Source organism: Cupressus sempervirens, chromosome 5 (assembly GCF_028749045.1).
Source record: "Cupressus sempervirens isolate cs-2001-9-10 chromosome 5, ASM2874904v1, whole genome shotgun sequence".
In the NCBI taxonomy this organism is placed as follows: domain Eukaryota; kingdom Viridiplantae; phylum Streptophyta; class Pinopsida; order Cupressales; family Cupressaceae; genus Cupressus; species Cupressus sempervirens.
This window is the reverse complement of record NC_143122.1, coordinates 1,003,997,730-1,004,024,996: the sequence shown is the minus strand read 5'-3', so window position 1 is coordinate 1,004,024,996 and position 27,267 is coordinate 1,003,997,730. Positions and strand designations below refer to the sequence as shown.

The following is a 27,267-nucleotide window of genomic DNA, read 5'->3' as shown; positions in this document are numbered from 1 at the left end:
TATTATTTGTTTAAATAAATGGTACAGGCATTCGGATGCAACAATTAATAAAATCAAAGATTCATTAGGCTGGCATCAAATTGTCCCTAATCTTTTGAAAATGTTTGAAAAAAAAGCAAATAGACTTGAGGTCTTAAAAAAGGGTCTATTTTGTGTTGCCTTGCTTAAGCTGTATTGTTTGATATCTTGGTTTGGGCGATATTTTGTAACTTGGAAGTTATGCATCCAGTTCTAAACATTCATGCCACCTGTATGTATAATAATAGCTCAAAAAATCATTTGTCTCACTATTTGTTTACAGATCATTCCATCATTATGCTACTCTAGGCTGAGCACAGTTGAATCCAAATTTCTTATTAATTTGAGGGCAAAGCTCCTTATTTAGGAGGGCATGTTCAATTCCTGGCCTATAAATATTATAAATTTATTACCTTTATGTCCATAGGATTATTTATTCCTGTCCACAGTCTTAGTATTAACATAAGTTATGCTATGGTTCAAGTATTTAGGTTTAAAGAATGGTGAAGAAACAATTTGCCTGGAAATTTTCCGGTTGAACCTACAATAAATGGAAATCGTAAACAAGGTATCATCTATCAATCTCATTTCCTAATAATCTCATTTCCTAATGTTAAACATAAATATGCTGCTTCTTAAGTGATCATGTCTCTATGGTCTTACGGGTTGAATCCATCTTATAAGAACCTTTTATTAATTTACAGGTTGAATCCATCTAAAGATAACCAGTGCCACTATCTCCTTAAATCATTTAGATCTACTAATTTGTTTTGTAATTTGCTTTCTGCAAGAAATTTGGGAGCACAGCAACCTTTATAGAAAATAGGAAATCAGTTCACGTCTTTTTTAAAAACTGTTGAACATGTCACCTTAAAAAGCCATTGAAGTACAGCATTGTTACATGAGTATCAGAATATTAAAATTCAAAATTCAGATGCTTATGAACATAAACAAAATAGTTTATCCCTTGCTTCCATATTTCTGAAGAAACAATATCAGCTATTCAACAGATTACTAAAATGACCTCATCACACAATTGATGATAAGCATTGTCATTCTCAACATAAACATAGGCTAAAGCCTAATCCTTTTTCACTGTTCAATTCAAACAAAAGAAACTGAAAATCGTTTTGTATAGTGCTTGAAGAAATCCATCATCAAAATATAATGGAAGACACAATTTACCTGTAATATATGCCATTTGTATCTTCAAAAAGTGAAGTCTGAGTACTCTGGAAATAACTCGGCCACACCTTTATTTAGATTAGAATCTTAGATTGATGAGTATGATCTCCCACCTAAAAATCTCAAGAGGTGGCAAAGTGTCATGCAACGAAATAAATCTTTGGAAGTGAAAATGTTTTTTGTTGAGTCTCATAACATGTCCATGCCAATAGGATGCACTTCACTAAACATTCCACTATAGTAGAGTCGTTACATTTTTTAAATGACAATTCCTATTAAGGTGCCCCGAGAAGACCGCCAAAAACTTCAGTGCTGAATCTTTCTGTAGACTGGCCAGGAAAAACCAGCCATACCGCTATCCCTTCTTGTTGCATTTTCAAACAGTAGCCTTGAGTCTTCTTCCGACATCCCATTGTTTCACTCATCAAAAACTGTCATCAGGAAACATCACAACAACGCTTCAATCTCTTGCTTGGTGCAACACTCCTATGGAACTATAGATACCCACTTGTCACACACAGCATATGTGCGTCAAATCGCTAATTTTATTTCAAGAGGAGAAGAATGCAGCTGCAAGGCCATTAAACGGTATCAACAATTTATTATCAATAAGTTGCTGATTGGCATAAGAAATGACCACTCTTACCATGGGATTCAATTTCCAAGATGTCTAAAAATCATAAGCAATGCATATTTATATCGGAAAGGCTGAACCAAAATATCCCAATTCATGTACATATGGTGCTTCTTGCATGCAGTGATACCCATTTCAAAAGTTCCTTCCTGCAGAATCAATATGACCTCAGTCTTTCCACTGTAAGGCAACAAATAAATGATGCAGCAGCTTCACCATTGTCTCTTGACAGCAGATCACTGACATTTAAAATTACTTGAGAACTTCAAGGCTTTCTCATGTCTGCCTGCTTTGCGAAGATGTCTACTAACAGCATCGAACGTGGAAACTTGAAGTGGAATACCCTTATCAATCATACCCTCAAACACATTTTCAACTTCATCCACATAACCTTGGTCGCAGAGTCCATGTAAAAGAATAGAACAGGCTTTAAGCTCAAGACCATACGTGTTTTTCATTGTATGGTACCAATCCAAGGCATTGGAATATCTTCCACTTAAGCACAATACCTGTATCAATGTGTTATATGCTAAGTCGCTTGGATTTACACCATTTGCAAGCATGTTTATTGGTAAATTCTCAGCTTCTTCCACTTTGTTTGTTCTTAAAAGCCCCATCATGAATGAACTATAGCATTTATCTTTTGGGATATGTCCTCCCTCAATCATTTTTCGCATAAGTTCGTCCACATCATCGATTTTTCCCTCCATGCAAGGTGCATTGACTAGGATATTAAAAGTTACCGTATTTGGAGAGCAACCATTTGTGATAATTATATCCAAAATGTCTGAGGCTTCCTTTACTCTTCCTGTCTCGCAGAAGCCCTGAATCATAGCTGTGTATGTGACACAATTAGGGGCACACTGGTTTTGCGACATTTCGACTAACAGCTCCAAGCCCTTTTCTGGGCATCCAGTCTTGCAGTAACTATGTGTCAAATCGGTATAAGTGACTACACTTGGAATACAACCATGCTCCCTCATTTGGAGTAATAGTCTGTGTGCATCCTCTAGCTGACCCGCACTGCCATATCCTTTTATAAGGAAAATATAGGTGGCAAGATCAGGAAATACGCCTAGTTCCAACATCTGATTCAGCATTACCTTGGCCTTATCCATATGCCCAACTTCGCATAGAAGATGGATTAGAGTGTTGTAGATAGGAACGTCTGGAGTACAATTAAAGTCTTCCATGCGGTTAAGCAAATCAATAGCCTCTTCAACCAGTTTACCCTCTTTGCAGAGATTGATCATAACTCTAAATGTCTTGACGGAGACAACACAACCTTCTTCCTTCATGCCTGCCAAAACTTGAAATAACATTGTGGGTTTCCGCTTAACACCTAAAACTCTGCATGTTGTCCTGTATACATAATTAGTTGGGATGTATCGGCGCTGCTGAACAGCCCAGATGAAGAACCTCAGACCTAGAATCTTATTTCCACCACACCTCTGCACGACCTTCTCCACACAAGATGAATTTAATTGGGCATTAATTTTCCCTAGCTCTCTCTCTATACTGGATGCAGATCCCTTCTTCATCAAAACACTAAAATATTGTTCTGCTACTAGGGTTTCAGATGAAGTAGTGTAAAACCTTCCGAAAATGGAAAGAAATAAGAGGCTTAAAGAATAGAGATGCCCGGCACTGTCACTGGAAGATCCCAGCAAACTTGCCAATGTGACTGCTCGAACATCATTACACAAGTGAAGTTTCATACCTATGATTAAAAACAATGCCTGGGATTACTCATTCTCCCCAATATACCCAAAATTCCATTTGGATGATCGCTCGCTGGCTGCAAGACTACCGTGACCATCCTTTGAATTCGTCCGCTTTTCACAATAGGTGGTTGTTTATTTGCGGGAAGTTCACACTTCACTTCCAGTTTTTTTGATTTGCTTTTTTTTTTGGATTTTTTGGGGTGGTCCGATATTAATTTGTTGACAGAGATTTTTATTTAATTCTTTCTAACTTCAGCTCATCCAATCATAGAAAAAATTTAACCTTAATGAGACTAAACATTGTTTATAGGGCAGGATGTCACTTTCATTGGATCAAGTCTTTTCCTATTTAAAAATGACAATGAAGACCTTAAGATTCTCCTTAAAAGCAACACATTCAACCATAAAGTGGTGCTCCTCCTTCCAAGCTTCTTTAGGCCTTTTCCAACGTTCAGTCTCAGTAAGTAATTAATGTGAGTTAGTCCTCAATGGAGCAATAACAAGTTTAGCTTTCCAGCAATATTGGCACCAATGTAAGGCCTTTGAAGTTTGTCAACTATGAAATTAAATGTAATACATTTTTTTCTTGCCTATCCCTTTAACCCAGTTCTTCTTATAAAATTTATCCAAAACAAAGGCCTTAATTGCTATGATATTAGTGGGATAAGTGTTGAAATGGATGTTCCATCTGCTCATCCAATGGATGTTTTATCGCATCTTCGTCCTCTTCCTTTTGCACAAAACATCGTTAAAGATAATATTAAGCCATCTACTAGTTTCCATTTGTTGGGTTCTTTTAGCATGATAACATGTGAGATGTATCATAGTGGTAGCCTCAATGGGGGCAACTTCGGTTTCACTTAGCATGATATCATATGAAACCATAAAAGACAACCACCACCACCAAAAGGCTAAAGAAGACGAGACTTACAGTGGTTTAGATTGAAAATGGGGTAGAGGAAGAGAAAGTGGATAGGAGGATCAAATTGTTGTTATACACGGATTTTAATTTGGAACTTAATATTGTAATATGATATATAAAGACATTTAATTATGTTTAAGGTGCTCTTGTATGAATTAAACAAGTTGATTTATCGATGTGGAATTCAAGCAATTGAATTAGTTTCTACTATTGATCATAAGAAAAAATATAAATGAAAAATAAAGAAAAAAATAAAAAATGAGTCATGATAAATTAAAAAATTGGATGAATTGTCCTTTTCTATTAATAAATAATATACTAGTTACAATTCACAAAAAAGGGCTAGGGGATACAAGATCACCCTACAAGAGTTCACACGGCCGAAGCCAAAATCAACAACTATTTATCAAAAAAAAAAAAACATTAAGCAACCCCTCAGGCTGCCAAAAAGCAAAGCATCATTCTTTAGGAGTTCGTGGAAAAAGCAACAAAAAATCAATGCTCGTGATTTCTTAAAATACTATGTCAAACTCACTGGCAGAAAAATCCAAGGTACTCCATTTTTGCTACTTAATTAATATTTACTATAGTGGATAGGTTTTTGGAATTTTTTTATCTTATATCTTATATTAGAATTTAAATTTTATTTAGTTATTTTTCTATCTATAAAGGGCACTTACATCATTAATACCCTCATGGAGGTCCTACTTATTATGTGTGGAGTTCAAAGAGGTTGTTCCCATTGATGGAATGTGTGGATCTAATTCACAAATTGTGGTGGATATGTTGTGTTGATTCCCAAATCAATAGATTAGAAAAAAATGAGTATGGTTTTCTCAATGCTTAAGCCCTCTAACTAGTCTGACCAACTAATGATATTAATCAAATTATGGTTGAGATATGCAGTTCTTTAGGCTCTACAAAACCTAAGCAAGTAAATATATTCACCAACTAAGTATTTAGCGAATGCATTTTATAGTAAATAATAATTCCAACCAGCAAATCACCAACTAAGGATTCTCCATGAAGTAAAGTCATAATGCCATTTTAAGAAGCCATTTTACATCAAAATCATACACTCACACCCAAATTCCAACTCCATTTGAAGCATAACGCTTGAGCATACATCCTATCTATTTAGACAAAGCTACTCAACAAGAGAGCTTCTGATTGAGAGAGCCCATTAATGACTCATATTCTCAATTAAGAGCTCATCTTATTCTATCTTGAAGTTTATGAATTTTGTTTAGTTTGTAGAAGCTTTATTTAAATTTGGTTTCTATTAGCATACTAACATTGCTCATATACATTAGAGGCATTCAAAAATTTCTTGTTTTGTAGCATTGTTTCACTATTAAAAGGAGACATTATCATTTGATATAATGTACACCAGTCAAATTGGATCCATAGTAAACAAATCATATTGCAAAAGGGCAGGAAGATTGCAATTGCTTACCTTTAATATTGTTGGAGACAAAGAGCTAGGTCCTCTAGAGGAGAAAAATGCAACTTGTGGAGCAAGTGTCTTCTTGATAGTTGTCTCTGTAACAGCCAGTCTCAGAAGAGATCTACAGAGTATCAATATTAAGGCATTTTTAGTCAAAGTGTTTTTTTAAAAATCTTGTAGTTGCCAATGCAGGGTAATAGCTACCTTGTTTCCTTTGTAGAAATTACCAATTGATTACCTTGATGTCTGTATGTAGGAAAGAATACTAGTGCCCACTTCAAAATCCACTTGTACACATGGAATAATAGGGGAAGAAACTATAGTCTTGGTTCTAATCTGAGCATAGATCACTCCAATTCCTTGGGCATTGTAGACATTAAGTGTTGCAGCACTGCTTGGCTTTTGTGTTCTAGTTTGGAAGCACAGAAAAAATTTACCTTTTGCTAAAGTAGCATTAAGAGAGTCTGTTTCACAAGTCCTGTAGATTTATTACTTCCTATGAGAACCATTACTTCATTCAAGGTGAAAGTTAGCAATAAATGTTAGAAGTCATACCTAGCTTGTGAGGCAGCAACATCCCTAGAAGTAATGTCTTCTGCATAAACAAGGCTATACAACTTCCCTATATGCTTTTTGGTATACAATGCTTGACCTTGTAGGACAAGATATGCCTTATAGTAATGCCATCAAACTTTAACTTACTAAATCAGTAGAGAAAGAAAACTAGTTTAAAATTAAATTGTGTATAAGTTTTTTGTATCAATCTTTCAGATCAGATTTCATGATTCATCATCAGGATATTATGAATCACAGAGTGGGGTACAAAAATTGTGTGCACAATTTAATCTAGAGACAACTTTCTCTATACAATTTGGATTGTGGAAATCTCTTATTATTGATACTAAGTACGAATGATCCAACTATATTAAACATCTTACACAATTTTCTAAATAAAGGAGAATGGGTGTTTAACCTTGAAGGTTCGATTGTTTCCAAGAGTCAATGCAGTAGGGGAACTTCTGTCAATTGTGCTTGCTGCTACTGTAATTAACTAGGGAGCTGTATTTGTAACTGTATCCGAGTAAGGTCCAGAGTTTGCAGCTGAACAAACTACAACAATTCCTTTTTCCAGAGCATGAAATGACCCAATAGAAATTGTATCATCAACATAAGCATCCAATGGAGGTGGTGATCAAGAGACATAGAGAGCACATCCACACCATCATGAATTGCATCATCAAATGCAGCAAGTATGTTGGCTGAACTGTAATCACCAGTAGCCTAGCATACTTTGTATGTTGCAATGTGAGCTACTGGGGCACCTCACCCCCACCCCCCCAATAGATCCTGAAGCTAGCCCGAGAAAGCTCATTATCTACCAAATTACCCGCTACTATTGAAGAAGTATGAGTTCCATGACCTGATGCATCACGAGGTGACAAAAACTCTTTTACACTGCTCCTATTTAGTGGCCCAAATTCAGATTCATATGCTTTAATATACCAGTGTGCACTGATGATCTGGTTTGTTTTTTATTTGATACCACTGAAGTAATAATGACAAACACTTAGCAGACTATCCCTCCTACTCCAAGTTATAGGACAAGTCATCTAGAACGAATATTAAGAAAATCTTTAAGTGTCAAAGATCCCTTGAATTGTAGCATTAAAGAAGTAACTATGTTGTCATGAATTTTTGATATATACAGTGAAAAGGAATGTGCATTAAGAGTTTATAATAGAATGTTGGCCCCTGATACTACACTTGTCAGGTCCCCTTCTATTATCTAAGCCAAGGACGACACTTAGCCTATTTTACTCCCCGATAGGCTTAAGTTAGTATGCAAGGGATGTCATGAGGGTGGAAATATTAATAGAGTTCATATGTTGTTGATTACATTGGTTGCCTGCATTAAAATCTTCAATTTGGCATTGGTAGAACTGATAATGAAATAAAGAACTATTGGAACTCTCCTTCGAGCAAGAAACTCCGCCATAATTCCATCCTTCACACAACCCACCATTACAAGACACATTCTTGTCTGTCACCCATCATAGGGATCAACACCTTAAAGCCCTTCAATGGACAATTAGAATGTGGTAAAATGGGGGACTATGTGGTGGAAAATACACAATGGGAAAACTCATCTCCTTATGTAGGAAAGTTCACAAATACTAATGTGTTCAATGAAAGTAGCGATTTTGTGGATTCTGTAATCAGTCAACAGTTTTCACATGAAAGAAATTTTCTAAACAAATGTGGAGACACAATAAACTACCAGACAGCTAGTAATACAAATGATATAACCTGGGTTCTTCATTTTGTAGTAGATGAAAACATTGCATACTCTTCACAATGCCAAATTGAAGATTTTAATGCAGGCAACCAATGTAATCAACTCTATAATGCACTTGTTCAATGTCAAATTTAATTTCAAAAACAACACGTTGGACTTCTGATCAAATAGCTTCATTTAGTCCTAAAGCATCTGTGTCTCCACTAGGATGATCACTCTGAAAGAACTAAAAATGAATTGCAGTGACCTTCAAGTCATAATCCATTTGAAGGGAGGAAGGAGGTAGATACCAGATTAAATGATGACTTAAATGCATAAAAACTAGCATATGTACTATTTGTTAATTTGGATATAACACACTTCAGACATGATAACAAGAGTGAGAACTGTTTTGAGCTATGACATTGCTCAATTATGGTAGAAAAAATAAACCTTTGTCTGTTCACAAATAGATTTGATTGTCTTCTCTTCCACACAAACCTCTAAATGCATCAATGACTTTTCATTATCAAACACCGATGACACACAACTCTATTAAACAAAATCAAATTGCACATAGTTGTTAAATGTTAAGAACTTTTAGTGATGCAAAAATATTTGAAGAAAGTCAAAAGCAAATTCAATATTCCAAATAATAGAAAATCTAATATGAAATTGGATATTATAGTAGAAAGCATACAAAATCTCCATAATATTTACCAGTATTTAAAGTTTAAACAGAGCCACAACTACCATGAGCTGGTAACAAAAAATTTGGGTACAATTTTTATTGGCATTCCTACTTTAGATACATACATCAGATATTTTAGGAGATTCTATGGATCTCAGAGAACATAAAATTGAATGCTCCACTTTTGATGAAAAAAATGACTTTACATGTTGTACAAGAATTATGTGTTGGATGTTTCTATAGATGGTAAAGTAAATGTTCCATTTTAAATTTCCTTGCAGACAAAGTTAACTAAAAAAGCTTTTATTTTCTTACTATGTAGAGCAATTGATATCAAGGACTTATAGAATAGCCATCCAAGGATTGTGAACCACTTTGTTGATTTGAGCATCTCCGTATCCCTTGCTGTAGGTGGACTTTATCTCTGGTAAAACAGTTAGCTAGAAGTAGGGAAAATATGGTTAAAACAAGAATTCATATCTTAGTTATACTTTGTCATCTTTTTTTCATAACTATAAAAGGAAGGGTAGTCATAAGTGATAATCAGTGAGTCTGGCATACTCATTGTGATTAACGTCAATTTCCTTTTTGTTAAAGTTTGTACACATGATTATTCAATCTAATTCCACTCAAAATAGAGTTATCTCCATTATATTCGTTACAGGTTCACACGATAAACTGTCAAATAGAAACAAACAATGGAGGAAAAGCATGGACCTTTAGTTCTAGGCCAGTGCTGCCAATCGCATCATCCACAACAATTTCCATGCCATCAATGGTTATTGGATGATTTGACCTAGGCCGCCTAACTCCTACAAACTTCCCTTCTTGATCGTACATCACAACAGACTGCAGATCTCGAGCCAAAATTGATCTATGGTGTCAAAGAAATAATCACCAGATATAATAAATTAAATATATGAGTTTTCCACAATCCATAATCGATTCAGTTACAAATTTCTAGAATAGATTATGTATGAGTATTTATATGTTACAAGAGATAGAGGATACATAAAAAAATCAATGGAACTCATCCAAAGTTTATATGTGGTGAAGATGTTGCCCATGAGCCCTGTCACTGCAATTGCAATTAATATCACCAATACTTCGGCTGAAAAGTTCCAATCCAATCCTTGAAGATAGACAATGGCCAAGAAAATGCCCAAGCATAATGTATTGTTCATTGTCACTACCCCATATATCTACAAAACAAGATGTGAACATTGAGAAATCTATCTAAAAATTAGCGTTTGTATGTCAATGTGCATGTGTATGAGAAAGAGAAAACAACAGAGTAACATGCAGAACTCAAGCAAGAAAATATATCTGGTATACGAAAACAACGAACGTTGTGCCCTAAAAGGTGCCCATATTGGCAAACAAAGAGATCCCATGAACAATTCTCGCTCTTCTATTCTCAGTGTCATCCCCATTCTCAGTATTCAAACTTGTCAAGTATCTTCACGGATCAAAGAAATTGAAAGACAAGGAGAAATGTACCTCAGAATAGGTCAAAGAAGCAGTTCATTTTTTCTTCCGGCTTGCAAAGATAAGTGTTGAAATGGCCTCATTGGAGTTTGTGGCGAAGGGCATTGCTATGAAATAAATAAAGAAGGTAGGGATGTTTGTGACATCAAAAAAGTTATTAACAGCGTCCACAAGTGGATCAACAATGACACCTGCTATAACTGCTCCTGCCACAAGTAGCAAAGTAGCTTTCAAATAGACTTTGTATTTGCTGCCAAAATTTTCACTTTCTTCAGCATTATCCATCAAAGCTTCTAGTTCTTCCTTACTCTTCTGCAACACCAGATACAGACCTGCAACCCTCAAATTTTGAAAACAAAAGATCATATTATCCATGGAATAAGAGTAGAAACATTGGATGAATGCTATGAGATCATTTCTTCCAAATAATCACAATCAGCTTACCTCATATCCTGAACCCATCAAAAGAACACCAAGGTCTTAAATATGAGCTCTGGGAAGTGATTCTACAACTTCTAGTTTTAGGATGTTGGATCCAAACTTCATGAATGTCGAGGAGAAGGCTATAAATGTTTTGGGGAACCATAATGCAAGGGTTGGTAAATGCCATTGTACGGCTATAGCACAGAACAACAGACTGTGCCTAGAATTGCAATGACAATTACTGGTTTTTATTAAGTTTTGAAGTGAATAGAGAAGTGTTTGTGGATTTTGCTGGATGGAATAGTGTGTATACTGTTAATTCTTCCTTGTGCAAGCATTAAATTAGGTCTTTTCAAGTTTTGCATGTGCTTTGTTTAATTCTTTCTAAGTAGACTGTGCTCCCCGTCTAGTATCTATGATGTTATTGTCGTCTATGATGTTATTATCACGACACTGTAATTTGGAAGCATGCAATGTTAAAGTAATTCTAGAGAAGGTAGAATGCAAATTTTAAAGACAGACAACATGCAAGCGTCCCCTCATAATAAAGACGCCTTGAATGAAATTTGGCATTGAAGGATCCCTTATTTTGATACAGATCATCGGAAAATTGTAAGAGACACAGTTCATGATAGTTCTAGTGAATGCTTTTGGATATAATGATGCATCTTTATTCAGCATCAATAGTTTGGATCACACTCACATTTTTTCTCAAATGTTGATGCTAGAAAACACTACACAGTTATATCCAAAATCATTTGTCAATACCATAAAACTATCATTGCTTCCTCTATAGGCTGTATTATGGATGCGCTATATGAAATCTCTCTCTTGAAGCATATGGGGGAAAAAGCAGCTATAAGTCATATATTAACTATGGCATGGAGTCCCTGTAGCAATGAACTTCTCAAAGATTTGCCTAATTGATGTCTTTGAGGATGTGAAAAAGAAAGAAGAGTGACAAAGAATAAAGAGCGTCAGCTGTATAAATCTCAACATATCAGCAAGAAATGACTGTAAATGCTGCCCAGATTTGAAATTCACACAAAAAATGTCACAAATAGTATAAACACCAATCTTACTTGTAAGAGTTGTTTTGATTGTGTGGATTCTGCCACTCTAGAGATGATTGAGAAATTTTTTAGCATCATTTAACAATTTCAAGTAAACAGTACTCACATTAAAGATTTTACTAAGTCGCATATTTCATCTTTAGATAGAAAAGGTAGTGATCTTATATAAAGAATCATTTATCTAGCTCAAGAGGTCATACCAGTGTTAGGTGTATATGCTTCTGATTTGGTAGCAAAATCATTTTCTATTGATGCTCTTGACTGTTTGGCACCTCTCCACCCACCTCACCAAGTATGTCTTTCACAAATTGTTAAGGAACAAAAATATTTGATCTTGTGCTTTAGGCAATAACTGGATATAGCACCATAATAATCTTGAGCTCTCTAAACATGTTCCATCATGAGAGAATAGATACAACTTTCAGACCACATGAAAATTTGCATAGAGGCAAACAAAAATCAGAGGAAAAAGAATCCAAGCACCAAAATTTAGTGTTTTTTCACAACTCTCGCCCTGATCAGTAGACAATAAATAAAGTGGAGAGCAAATGGTTGCATAATAAACATAAGGCTTTAACATGGCATGAAAAATACTCACTTTTAATGCTTATGGAAATTAGGAGGAGGGTTACAACTTACAATACCATTGAATTCTATGTAGCAATGCTAAAAGTTAATTGAGGCTGGCATCTACCAGTTCAGCTTCCTCCATTCAGCTCTCTAGTTTCCAATCTTTGCCATTTTCTTTAATGCGATCTTGAATAATTTGCAACAAAGCCATCTTTGACTTCCAACCCCTTTCTACTCACGAATTTTGTCATTTTCAATCCTTCTAGCAGAGCTAACAGCTTCATCCTCATTATTAGACTTGGTGCCAAAAAATTGTGATCCTCCTTTTATCAAGGAGCCTAAAGGATAGTGAATAGCCATTCCCTCTCCCATTGGTCTAGGGTTACTTTTGACAGCCCCATCAAAATTCAACTTTAAAAACCATCCTTAGGTGAAGACACTTTCTTGCTAGCTGATAATTTTTATTCTTCACAACTATTCCAAAAATGGGAATGTGAGTCTTACTATTATGCATCACTTAATTTAGAGCTAACTGCAATTAGTTAGGGTTGGTAATTAAACTATGGTATTAAAGTGGGTTAAGCGTGAGTTCTACGGTTATCAAGACAGTGAAACAAATATATAAGTCACCTCAAACTGCTAAAACTGATATAGAGTTTCGTGATGCAGTTAAGAGCAAACTGTAACAACTTGTGAATTCCAAACTAGTCATGTTGTTTATGAAAGGGACACCTATGGGAAGTTGAGGTTGATAAACAATACATAATCCTTAATGTTTGGAAAATCAAAAGTCTAAGTAACTTGGATAAAGAAAATTGATGATAGATGCCTACATAGAGATTTATTGAAAGGGGACCAAGCGAAAATATAAATAATGCAGTACTTAGAATCCTTAATGTTTTGCAAATCAATAGTTTAAGTAACCTGGATAGAGAAAAATTGATGATATGTATGCCTACACAGAGATTTATGTAATACATGATCTTGATTCAAGAGTGTGTGTAATGGGAGAGTAATTATAGAAAGAACATCCTGTACAACCTTTTTAAATTATCAGATTGTGACCTGGCTAACTAGGCTCCAGTCCTTGCTGGGTTTCACATGGAAACTATCCCCATTCTATATTGGCTACCTATATAGAGTATGGGGGAGAAAATAGATAGTTGTCTGTCCTGTGGACAACTATACTACTTCTCTACTTTCTCTACAACTATAGAATATAACAAATAAAACCCTAATAATGTTCATCAATTATCTAACAAATTGTTGATATACTCATCCTAGTGGTAATGAAAAAGCAATATATAGTCAACTCTCAAGGATTGAAGATTCAAAGAAGTAATTCCTACAAATACAGGGGATGGTAATTTTGTTTCCTATTTCAAATATATGTTCTATATCAACCCATAGATGCATGTGTTTGTCATGGAATTCATAATAAAACATTGAAGAATCCATTAACTACTAAATTTATGATTTAATTTTATAGAAATGCTCAAGTATTTACTTAAAATTTATGGGAAAGAATAAAATAAAACAATATTTTCTTGGTCTGTATGCAATTGGGAATAGGCAATGTACTAGAGACTCTTGTGGTGCAAGACAGATTCTCATGCTTAGAGTTTATATGCTAACATAGCTGCGAAAAGTCATGGCGATGGCTCGAATTGCCTTGATGTGATTGATCAATGTTTACTTTCAGTTGTATTAATATTCAAACTAGGTTAGTAATCAATTTTTTTTCAGTAGGTTATATTCAAATTGGGTTTTGGATTGTTTGGAGTAGCTATCCCATTTGATGGATTATTTGTTTGTGTTTTGAGATTTATGGGCTTTTTCTCTATTTCAATGGCTTAAGCTATCATCTTATCTATAGCAGGCCCCAGTGTGATTTCTCTTCTAAATTTAATTTCTAGTAAAAAACAACTTAACTCGGGAGCAACAAAGAATGAACTAGGTGCTGCCAAAATTCTCTGCCCTCATTTTAGCCATGAAAGATGATTTTGTCCTATTCACAAATAGTGAAATGGTCATGGAGAAAGTGTTAAACATAGTGACAATGGCTTTCCATAGTGTACAGCTGGTTCCATAAGCCAGAATATAAATTTTGATGCAGATGAAATCAAGCTTTACATCACAGCTAGATCTATTTGGTAGAATGTATGTTTTAATTTTAGAGGTACACTTTTGTATCAAACTGACCAAGCTGTAAATTCTATTTTTAAATTCTATGTTGTCATCAAATGCACATTAGATTTATTTCAATAAATTCCCTTAACTACATGGATGAATTTGCATCTTCACCATTGGCTACAAGCAGTTGTTCCCTAACTATTTCATCTATGTATCTACTATGTAGAGATATCATGTTGAATTTTTTTAATTTGGCTACTTATGGTATTGTTATCCAATGTCTTGAAAATTCCTTTGTAGTTTCTAATGTAATACACACAAAATATCATGAATATATGTTTTATTGATGTTTCAGTTGCATCCGTGTTTTTGCAACTCTTTCTTCATTCTCCTGATTTTTTACATAGAGAGTAGTAGATTTTAACAATCTTCTTCTAACCACTGAAGCAGGAATCCTTCATTCTTGCTATAACTCTTTATAATATAATTCTGCACAAGCTCTGTAAAGGGACATAAACATGTCTTCCTAGCTTAACATGATAAACCAATGTCAAGGTTGCCATCAGTATTATCTAGAATTAGCATCTTTTTGTAGCCATGGCAGCAAAAGTTGTTGTTGCTAGGAAATGCCTTTGAGAATCCAAAGGCCAAATGTAATATTGACTTTAAATATTATAGATATATCAAGTACAAGTTATTAACTGCTACATTCAATCCAACAAACACATAACCTAGAAGAAAAATGGAGCTATTAAAGAAGGAAAATTATGGATTCTTGAAACATTTTGTTTCCCCTTATTAGCAATTTAGCTTTCAATCCTCTCAAATAGGAAGAATCACTTTGAATTAATTGAGAAGACCTAACAACATGAGTAAGGTTTATCAAGGAATTGGTCTAGACAAGAGAATGTGAAAAAATCCAAGAAAGACTCAAGAAATATGCTTATAAGTGAAGAGCTTGATAATCTCTTGAATAAAGATAATGAATATTGTTGAATGCAGATGTTGAGGATTTATTGGCTGTCATGTTTTTAGAGATCTATGTCCTAGAAGTCTACTCTAATAGATGGGAAAGAGGGATTATTACATTCTGACAAATTCTGGAGAGGTTTTTATACAAATAAACTTTAATTGTGATTTTTTTGGGGGTTTTAGATGCATGATTTTTTTTGTGGGCTTGGATGTTGTGTGCAAAGAAATGCAAGAAATATACAAAATTAAATCATTAGATAATGATGCTTCATCATTGATCAAGACAAATATAAAATGCCAATTGATAGTATTGGCTGCTTGTTTTTAGATCACAGTTTCTGCATGGGAAAGCCTGTGTATCATCATTTAAGGTTCACTTCTATAATGTGGATTCCTATCCATGTACTGGTCCTTCTTCATGTTTATGAGGTTATTTTGTGCACATCTCCACCTTTGTAATAACTATGAAAACCGAGAAGAAATTTGGAAAGGTTGAGAGGATTTTCCCTGTCACTTTTTCTAAGCTTTCTAACCCCTTACATTGTCATATATCTAGTCTACTAATAAGTGGGCATTGAGCAATAGCTCTGCTAATGCAATATGTACAAAAAATCTCCTACATTGTCATTCATCCGATCTATTAATAAGTGGACATTGAGCAATAGCTCTGCTAATGAAATATGTTTTAAAAAAACTAGGTATATGAGCTCAATAATTTCTCAGCTTTGGGACAGATCTACCATTAAGGACTGGTTTGAATAACTTATTAATTTGAAAACCTTTGGATATTTGATTCTACAAATACAAGGTTTTTGTGTGATGATGAGGATGAGGAGGAGGATGGACATAATCCCTCTCTACCAGTACCTCCATCTCCACTACAAATTATAAGTGTTGCTAAATCAGCTGCAGTTGGTGACATAAATTTGAGTTTCTATTCTACAGTTTGTATAAATATTTCAATACATTGATGATATGTCAATATCCATTGCACTTATCTATACACATACCCAAATACTATCACTAATACATTCAGATCCAAAGGACTTCCCATCTAATATCATTTTTGTATTAGAGGCTGGGTTGATATTAATCAAGCATCCACCATAATACATTATGATATTGCGAAAAGCTCAAGTATTGGCTTTTAAACAAGAAAGAATTGCCAAGTGGATTGGCAAGGGGATTTAAATTCTAAAAATAGTACATAATGTAGTAAAAAATGGGAAGCAAAAATCTCTTCAATTAACGTACCAAGCAATAGAATAAATTTGCTTAATTTCTGTTAAAACTGTCCAAACCTAGGCAACAGGCTCCACTCACTCTGCTACTTCGCCGGATCAAACCGAGCAAGATATGTGACATTATTCCCCAAACCCGTGGCCATATGGTTACTTCTACCTGGGTCCATCCTGTCTACCTCAATGCCATTTTTTACCAAGGTGCCATGCTCAATGACTAGAAAACCTTGGGCTTGAAACCCTCAAAAAAGTGTAAGGTGGTTGAAAGGTAGTTGCAAGACAATATATATCCCCTAAATCATTTCACAGTGCATATGTACACTTGGAAATGTCTTCTTAAACAACTAGCTCCAATGTCCTTTCCTATTCTTCCCTAGGCTCCACATTTTCACTGTGTTGAGGGTGCCCTTGATCCTGTGGCACATTCCTCGTTTGTGATTTGGAATTCGCGTATTCCTCATACAAATACAATGTGAAACCCCACAAAGCCATAATGAGAGCCATGCCCTTTAACCCATTGAATTTCTCATTGTAAAATACCACTACAAGAAACTCATTGTATATAGTTGGTAAACGCCGACCCCTACGAACAATCTTCTGGGAAAATACCAAAACCCAATATCTTCTTCCCACCCAATCTGTAGGCTCCAATCCGTTATCGAGATAATCATCTAGAGCACAAAGCGTACACCAATAGCCTCTGCTCACGCAGCTCGCTCCTTCTGCCCTGCTGCTCCTCTTTGCATTTTCATTTGGCGCCTTTGCTCAACTCATGAATGGATGAAAAAAAAATTTAACCCACGAATGAGAAGCTTTTTCTTTTTTTGTTAATAACATTGAGTTGGTCGAATTTTACTTGGGAAAACATAGGTTGGTCAAAATTTTGACCAAATCGGCTATAGAATTTTTATTTTCGACCAACACAGGAATGAAAAGGAAAAAAAACAAAGGAATTATAGCTTTGGTTGAAAATTTTGGTAGAAAAACAAGTCCAAATGTACTAGTGTATATATGCGGTTGAATAGTTTTTATACCTCTTTGGGATGACAGGACACCACCCTATATCAAAAATTTAAATTAAAAAAAAAATCCAAAAAACTAATAAACTAAATAGGAACCCTAATTAACAGATTCTCCATCAAAGCCATATTTGCTGAGATATGATTATTGCAAGGAGTGGGCCTTTTTTGCCCCTCCCAATCATCTTCCCTTTGAGGAAAAGGGAAAGGTGAAGTTTCTTATATTTGAAAGGGATTAGGAGATTGTATCTGAAGAGGAGTCAGCAAATTATAAGGATGATATTTACTCCCCCTCCCCTAGGAAGACTGTTGGCACCCCTATCAAGGAGTTTGAAGGTAATAATGACATAGAGACTAGGGAGAGTGGTGGGAACTCTAGGCCTTGACCCTCTATTAGAAAGTAAATTCTACCAAGATAATTGAGAGAAGGGGGTGAATCAGTTATGCATTTAAAATAGTTATCAATATCTTTATTAATTATGAAATATGTAAATAGTAGAGGGTGTGCGCACTAAGTTGGTGTACAAAAAAGTGGACACTCAGCCAAAAAAACCAAAAAATCTAAGAAACACGATCAGGTTATTTAAATTTCAAATGCGAGCCAAGCTTGGTATCCAAGCCTGGCCATAATAATGATTAAAACTTGATCGGGTTTTTTAGTTTATATTACTTAAAAACCTGATAGGGTTTTTTTTAATTTATATTTCTTAAAAACTCGATTGGGTTTCTTAAAACTCGATCAAGATTTAAGAAATATATATAACTTTTGTTGCTTACATTTGAGGGCATTTTTATATCCTCAAATGATAGCATCAATGTGGATGTAACAGTAAGGAGCCAATACCCAATCAAGTTTGTAAGCAAAATAGTTTGTTTGTTTTTTGCATTTTCGTCCATGGTGCCCCACAAAAAAGGTATTTCTTCATTCTCCTTGTCATTTATGTATTTGTCCATCATAGTTTGTAATGTGTTTTTGTAATTTGTAAGATTTGTAATTTACTTTCATAATTTGTAATTATTTTTAAAAGTAAATAATATCACATGCATCAATGAATCCAAGAAAACGAGGGAGAGTCGAAAGACCACCCCTAGCACAATCAAACCCTCCACCCATAGTGACACAACCACAAAACCCTTCACTCAATGTTCCCATTCAACAATCGTCACCGCTTATAAACTCTCTACGCATACCATTACATCATTTAAATATTGTCTTACACAAAATAATGCTCACGTTACCCAAATGGTCAATAGGTTGCGATCATCTACACTTTCTTACCACTCAACCCTAGTGAATACACTTGAACAAATGGCAGAAAGTGTGAATGAGGTTTCTAGGGAGGTTATGAAATGGGTTTCGTGGAGGGATATGTGTCATACAATTTATGTCAATGGATTCTCATATCAACAAGTGAAAGATAAGGACATAAGGAAATATACTATATATGCTCTTTTCACTGATCCTATTTCTAGCAACTCCATATTACACACAACCAAAGGTTTTCCTATTCATTGGTGCTAGGATGAGATCATGTTTTTGGTACAAGTGGTATACGATATTTGACCTACCACTATGTAATAATTATGAGGTGCCTCTATATTTTTTGAGAAATCTATACTATGAGTTCATCCTTGGCAAGAAGCCAAATTACTTTTACATCTGTGAATTCTAGGGTAGAGGGAGATGAAGGATTTGAACAAATATGCAACACAAATCCACAAAACTCGAAGAAAACCTCCATGCAAGAACCTGTCACAGAGAACAAAAAGCAAAGAAGAGGCAAGGGTTTTTCTCTAAAAATATGAAAACTATATTATCAAACTAAAAAGATGAGAAATAATTACAAAAATCAATCCTTATAAAAGGAGATCGAAAACCTATAAGGGAAACACTAAGAGGTAAATGGCATTTAATAATTACTAATTGATTATTAAATGGAAATGCAAGGTACATAAAGTAAAATCTTAAGAAGGGAGTAAAGGTAATTTAATAAATACAATAAAATTAACATTTTTCTCTAACACCCCCCCTTAAGATGAGCAAGAATGCAGCTACAAATAATGTAGAAAAAGTAAGGAAACTATAATGCAATGTTGAAAGAAAACTTGGGTCCCAATAACAAGGCTTGATGAGGTACCCAATCACAATCAAATCTCTACGAAACGTAGAAATAAAGAGAACCCAGTGAGAAAAACCCTACTCCAAAAGAGATAGAAAAGGATGCACAAATGAAATATCTTAAGAGACTCTCTCAAGACCATAAGTATAATAAAAAATCCTATGATAGAAGCTTGATACTCCATAGCCCCCTAGAATGGCAAAACTCCTGTATTGATGAACATACCAATGTGGTTCCAATCTGAAAGAAACAAAAGCAGTGGACAAGGAGGGTGAAACCCTTGAATGTAAGATGAATCTGGAAGTCCTAGTTGATGCTCAAAGGAGAATGCATGAGAATTTTGAAATGGAATCTCCAATGGAGGTGAGATAATAGGTGTGTTGAATCTATCATATGAGAGGAGATGTGTGTCCCCTTGTATATCCTCAACAATTACAGTAGGTGGCTCGATGACTGGAACTGCAACAATATGCAATGCTAAAGAGTAATCTTGTGCAATAGATGGAATATGAATAGGAGGTGGAGGTGTAGAAGTCATAACACTAGTCTCAAGAACAACACATAAGTCCAAGTGACATGCCTTCACCCCAGTAGTCTCTCATAAAGGAGAGTGAGTCTCCAATAGTGGAGATGATGGACCAAAATGAGAGAAGGAATATAAGTGGGAAGAATGATCAACAACCCCTATAGAAACAACATTGTATGTCTCACTATCTCTATTGTACATTAAATCTTGTGCAAACTCAATTATCTTTCCTATCCCACTATGTGTAACCTGATAAATAGAGAGAAGGTTGGAGGACAAAGATGGAACACAAATTACATTACGAAATGTACCATCATCAATGCCAATCAAATCTTTCCTACATACAATCACAATAGTGTTGTTCCCCATCAAAATGTGTGGAGTAGGAGAAGCCTCAAAAGAAGAGAACAAATCCTGAGAAGATGTCGTACCATGTGAAGCACTTGAATCCAGTAACCATCTAGAAGAATGTAGATTAGCAGTTGCACATAGTGCATGACCCTTTCCTATATCTTTACCATCTGACTAAAATGATGATGATGAAGACAATCTGTGAGAAGTAGAAGGAATATCAATGTTTCTCCTCTAAAGGAGAGCAGTCAAATATGAAACCTGTTTGGCATAGCCATCTAACTTCTTCTCATAGCAATGTGACTGATCATGATTAGGCTTATTACAATAAGAAAACTTTGGTCTTTCTGGATTTGGTTTACCCCCCTTAGGAGGAGGTGACCCTAATGAACTGTGAGTGCTAAATCTAAGACTCTGTAGAATGAGATTTTTGTGTCTTCTCCCTCGTCCCCGAAGATGGTCGAGGTACCAATGCATAAGTTTGTGACCCTACGAGAGAATCCAACTGAGAGAGCTTAGCTCACTCTCAAGTCAAACAATCACAAAAAATCTCAAAGGATGGTATGGTAAATCTATTACCCAAGGCATCTTTGGTGGAATAGAAGGTAGAAGCAAAAATCTGAAAGTTTCCATGAAGCTTAGAAAGAATCAGATAAATGTACTTAGTGTCAGTTTTGGTCTTCCCACAACCCTACAATAAATATCTTTGTTGATTGAACTTCATCAAAACATCCTCAATGGAAGGAAAAGAATTTGATATAAAAGAGGTAAGCTCTACCTTAATCTAAAGTGCCCTATACTTATTCACTGTACCAAAATAGCCTTCAAGCTTGGTTTACATAGCTAGAGGGGTATTGCACCTGTAATCACCTAAAAATGGTTACCTAGACCATAAACCCCCTTCTAGCATTTATTTCTAATGTTATCAAGTGTTTGATCACAAAAATAAAGTAAAATCAATTTATTTGATTTTAACCTATAATTTGACCATCATATTCTAAAAACATATTTGATTAAAAAAATTTGCTCCCTTTTATTTCAAATATAATTCTCAAAAAATCCATCCACACATTTCTTATTTCATAAATTAAAAAAAAAACATTTTTGTCTACAAATGAGCCCCCTATTTTGACAAAATATTTTTTCTACACATGAAGGTGTAATTTTCCATGTGTAGAGCCTTCTATTTTGACAAAATATTTTGTCTACACATGAAAGTGTAATTTTCCATGTGTTGAAAAGCCTCCCATTTTGACAAACAAAATCATTTTCTACAAAAATGCATAATTTTCTATGAGTGGAGCCTTTTATTTTGACTAAGAACATTTTAATGTCAAAAATTAGGCAAGGATTATTCTCCACCCTTGACTAACCATTTCTTGTCTTTTGATCTTAACCATCCAATTTTCTTTAAAGAGAGGGCTCTCTCCTCATATGAAGACACACTCTTGAATATTGTTATGCTGCAGGTTTTCTAATAGGCTTCTTGGAGCTTTGTGGTGAACTTCATTTTCTTGTCTTCATTCCTTCATACCATAGCATTTTAGCTTAGATTCATATTTGCATGCTAGTCTAGTTTCCATTTTGCAATAATTCTATCTCACATAGATTAATAGTTGGTTTCTAATACTCTCATTCATGCTTAGAGTAGTTGCACTTTGCATTATCATCTTAGCTTAGTTTTCATCTTACATTGCATTCATTGAGGCATATTTGGTGGACATTTGCACTCTTGCATCTCGTCTCTAAAAGAACCTCCCATTGCATGGTTTACTAGCAAGAAGCACATTTCTAAGACTCAGTTGAGAGCTTGCATATTCAAATCCTAACTTCTTGCACTCCATGGATAGGGAGCTCTAAGCTGGCATCTAAGCATTCCAATTTCATGGAATCCCTTGGATAGAAGGGTTTAGAGTGTTACACAAAATATAGTGTACATTTTTTGCGCCCACCGTGTGGCAGAAACCAAGTTTCTAGCTTCATTTTTCTTGTTTAAATGTTAGTTGCATTCTCATTTATGATTTTTATAGCAACTCATTAGATCTAATCAATTGGTTTTTCACTTGATTCTCATTTTGTTATTAAGGCTAACTCTCGTGCAAGCTGGTTGAGGATTAAAACAATAGAAATTTGAAAGATTTACTCATATCTTCCAAAATATTTGTCGTACGAATCTAAATTTTTATTTGGAGGGTGGTGATAGTCTAGAGAGACTCTAGTCCAAAATTTAGACTTATTCACTTTGATTTGCATCATTTGTAATGATTTATTTATTTTTCACAAAAATGCAATTTCAGGTGTCAATCAATGATTTTTTTAGTAAACTCTACATTTTTGGATAGGTCTTCAAATTATAGAGGGGGTTGTTTCTTTGAATTTTTAATTTCTATATCATATCAATGCTCAAATAGTCGATTTACTAAAAATGGTCTATTTTGACAAAGTGGGTCCCACATGAGTAAATGAGCAGATACAACTAAAATTATTACATTTTTAGAAACCTCTCTCATTTTTAGTAGGAGTCTCTTCTTTTTACTTTTATTTTTGAAGCCGAAATCATGAGAAATAAATCAAATCTTGTTGACTAGTCACAAAAAAAAAGTGAAAAAGAGATCATTTTGTGATTAGCTTGCAATTCCTTGCATACACTTGGTGAAAAGGGATAACTTAAATGTTTGAGGAAACTAACCACTTTGTGTTTCCAATCTTATTTGGTAACTATTCCCTAACCCATATTTTTTTGTAGGGATTTTCTTATTACTTGCTCATTAAGCGCAAAGCAAATCAATAAAAAAAAAAAAAAGGAACGCATGCCAAAGAAAAAAAACTCTTAAAAAAATTTGCTAAACATTTATTGCAGAATGCATGTTAAAGATGGAAAAAGAAAAAGAAAAGGTGAAGACCCTTAAAAATGCGTCTAGCCTTTGCTAGCTTCGAACAAGGTAAGCTTAAACTTTTGTTCTTTGTTTAAATTGTGGCATTCATTTTTTAAATCTAGCCTAAGTTAGGAGGGTTAATTCACTTTCATGTGCGACACTCTACTAGTTGTTTTCATTTCCTAGGCATATTAAACACATGATTGAGGTTCTTTGGTGATAGGAGAGTATGCTCTTCACTCTTGTGGTAAATCAGAAATCTTGACCCACTTTTGAATTTTCAAAAGCAAGGAGATAATTGAATCTTTTTGGTGTGTTTGGGAGAAACAATCAAGATAGGAGAGTATGCTCTTCACCCTTGAGGTCAACCAAAAATCTTGACCCTTGAAAGTGGATCCAATTTGTTATAGTTAAGATCTTTTAGCGAGTCTGCTCTTGTTACACTATATTTTGTGTAACACTCTAAACCATTCTATCCAAGGTATTCCATGAAATTGGAATGCTTAGATGTCAGCTTGGAGCTCCATATCCACAGAGTGCAAGAAGTTAGGATTTGAATATGCAAGTTCTCAGCTGAGTCATAGAAATGTGCTTCTTGCTAGTAAACCATGCAATGGGAGGTTCTTTTAGAGACAAGATGCAAGAGTGCAAATGTCCACCAAATGTGTCTCAATGATGCAATGTAAGATGAAAACTAAGCTAAGATGAGAATGCAAAGTGCAACTACTCTAAGCATGAATGAGAGTATTACAAACCAACTATTAAGCTATGTGAGATAGAATTATTTCAAAATGGAAACTAGACTAACATGCAAATATGAATCTACGCCAAAATGCTATGGTATGAAAGAATGAAGATAAGAAAATGAGGTTCTCCACAAAGCTCCGAGAAACCTGTTAGAAAACCTGCAGCATAACAATATTCAAGAGTGTGTCCTCATATGAGGGGAGAGCCCTCTTTTTAAAGAAAATTGGATGGTTGAGATCAAAAGACAAGAAATGGTTAATCAAGGGTGGAGAATAATCCTTGCCTAATTTTTGACATTAAAATGTCCTTAGTCAAAATAAAAGGCTCCACTCATAGAAAACTATGTATTTTTGTAGAAAATGATTTTGTTTTGTCAAAATGGAAGGCTTCTCAACACATGAAAAATTACACTTTCATGTGTAGACAAAATATTTTGTCAAAATAGAAGGCTCTACACATGGAAAATTACACTTTCATGTGTAGACAAAATATTTTGTCAAAATAGAAGACTCTACACATGAAAAATTACACCTTCATGTGTAGACAAAATATTTTGTCAAAATAGGGGGCTCATTTGTAGACAAAAAATGCATTTCTTTTATTTATGAAATAAGAAATGTGTGGATGGATTTTTGAGAATTATATTTGAAATAAAAGGGAGCAAATTCTTTTAATCAAATATGTTTTTAGAATACGATGGTCAAATTATAGGTTAAAATCAAATAAATTGATTTTACTTTATTTTTGTGATCAAACACTTGATAACATTAGCAATAAATGCTAGAAGGGGGTTTATGGTCTAGGTAACCATTTTTAGGTGATTACATTTGCCCCTCTTTGACTAATGTGTGATCGATGTGGGAACATATGTGGTCAAAGAATAGAAAAAGCTTAAAATTATTCATCTAATATGTGATCAATATGGGAACGCATCAAATGAAGAAGCCATGATAGCTCTAACTTCAAAGAATGAAGCCATTATGTAACTAATGTGTGATCTATACGGGAACACATGTAGTCAAAGAATAAAGAGACTATAATAGCGATGGATGTAGCAAGCATTGAGTGACCAGACTGATAGTGATAGTCTAGAACACTAGTAGATAAATCAAGAGTAAATGGAGATGGTCAAGCATATGCCCCTGAAAGAGAAAATGTTGTCAAGCATAGTAATGATAGATTATGTCTACCCCCTCGGGATCAAAATGGAAATGGTAGAGAGGAAGTGTAGAAACTAGCAAGATATGAGTAAATCGAGATATAGCAAAGTCCACAACGACGGATAGGTGATTAGAACCAAAGGTTGACCATAAAGAAGTGATGGAATGCCCCAAGTTAACAAGAGTTGACCATGAATGATGAAATATGAAAATGAGGTCAAATCAATCAAAAAGAATGATGTAGAGGTGAAAGTTGTGAATTGAAGTAGACATGAAGCATGGTAATGGTGAATTCATGGAGGAATGAAGATGCCCTAGTATAGATTCAAAGATGAGACCTCCAAAAGTCAGCTAATTGCGGAGAAGAAGGTAGAATGTGAAAATGTGATTTTAACCCAAAAGATAAACTCAAATTTTGATTTCGATCCTGACAATGTATCCAAGATGTCCAAATTAGCTAGGGTAAAAAATAATAAGAGATACAAAAGGGTAGATAGATGTGATGATAGTGTTAACCCTTTTGATGAAAAAATATCCAAGAGGCGAAGTGAAAGATCAAGAGGGTGAAAAGACACGATCAAGAAGAAAGCAAGAGATGAGATGAAAGCACTTAGCTAAGATGTCTGAAAAAAAAAAAGAAGATAAAAGAAAGCTCTCCCCATATGGAGAAATGCAAGCTATGCAAACTAATATGTAAATTGGTTTCCTAGCAAGGAACACAAAACATTTAGACTCTAATTTCATCATCGAGCTTTTATAAGATCATACAATCAGCACTAGCATGAGCTACGAAGATATGAATATGACCTTATCCGGATGTCAGGATGAGGTGTAAGCATTAAGGCACAAGAAGCCGAAATGACTAGAACACCTATAACTTTTAATTTAGCAAGGGAACATAAGCATCAAAGCATAAAGGCTAGGATGACCATAATGTTTCTTGCAGACAAGCACACTAGACATGCGAGAGATCCTTCTTATGCTAAGTAATTAGGAAGTTTTCTGTCTGCAACGACCCTTGCATTCGTAACTTGAGACAGAAGTTTGCGAAGGATACTCGCAGTGACCCATACGTTCACTTAACATGATGAGTATCAATATTTACTATAGCATGAAGAGTTCACTCCAACAAGTAAGGAGAAGAACCAACCTCACTAAAGTGTCCATACAAAATGAGTCGAAGTATATACGGCCATCGAACATGAGATAGAGGCTCTTATAGTAGACACCCCTTTTATATGGATTCGTCATATCATTGGAACTAAACCATCAAGAAAAAAATAAATAAAAGATCATATCCCATAGTCTTTCCTCCTCTAGTTTTGAACATCATTGAGTGGCAAGAGACATGGGACTGAAGAAAAGAAAACATCACATAGTCTTTGTTTATTGCAAAACAGTGTGTGATAGTATTTAACAACATGCAATTTGTTCTTATCCTATTGAATAAAGCAAAAGTGGGAGTCGGTTTGGACCATTAAAGGATAGTGGAAATCAAAAAATCATGTCATATCATGAAAAGTTCAGTATCCAATGGACAAATCGAGCAAAAAGTATAATAACAAAGGATATGTGAGACACCTGTCCACAACTACCCAAGTTAACATTGAAAAATCAAAAAAAAAATTCACCTACTCCCATTATTACTTTGACTTGACACTTTGTAACGACA

At 34.8% G+C, this 27,267-nt stretch overlaps 1 protein-coding gene and 1 pseudogene across 9 annotated transcripts in view; both read right to left on the bottom strand.

Annotated features, from left to right (window-relative positions):
* The window catches only part of LOC149559311 (Tetratricopeptide repeat (TPR)-like superfamily protein), a 36,527-nt gene extending 32,766 nt beyond the window's left edge, over window positions 1-3,761 (bottom strand). For 6 of the 9 annotated variants that reach the window (XM_089833226.1, XM_089833231.1, XM_089833225.1 and 3 more), the window contains exon 1: window positions 1,204-3,761. In XM_089833226.1, the coding sequence (XP_089689352.1) occupies window positions 2,074-3,555 (1,482 nt within the window). In that variant the 5' untranslated portion in view covers window positions 3,556-3,761 and the 3' untranslated portion in view covers window positions 1,204-2,073. The remainder of the gene's footprint in view (window positions 1-1,203) is intronic. The other 3 variants (XM_089833229.1, XM_089833224.1, XM_089833228.1) reach the window with 2 other exon arrangements.
* A 5,816-nt stretch (window positions 3,762-9,577) lies between these two features.
* LOC149559310 (sodium/calcium exchanger NCL2-like) lies at window positions 9,578-10,846 on the bottom strand (annotated as a pseudogene).
* Window positions 10,847-27,267: the final 16,421 nt, after the last annotated feature.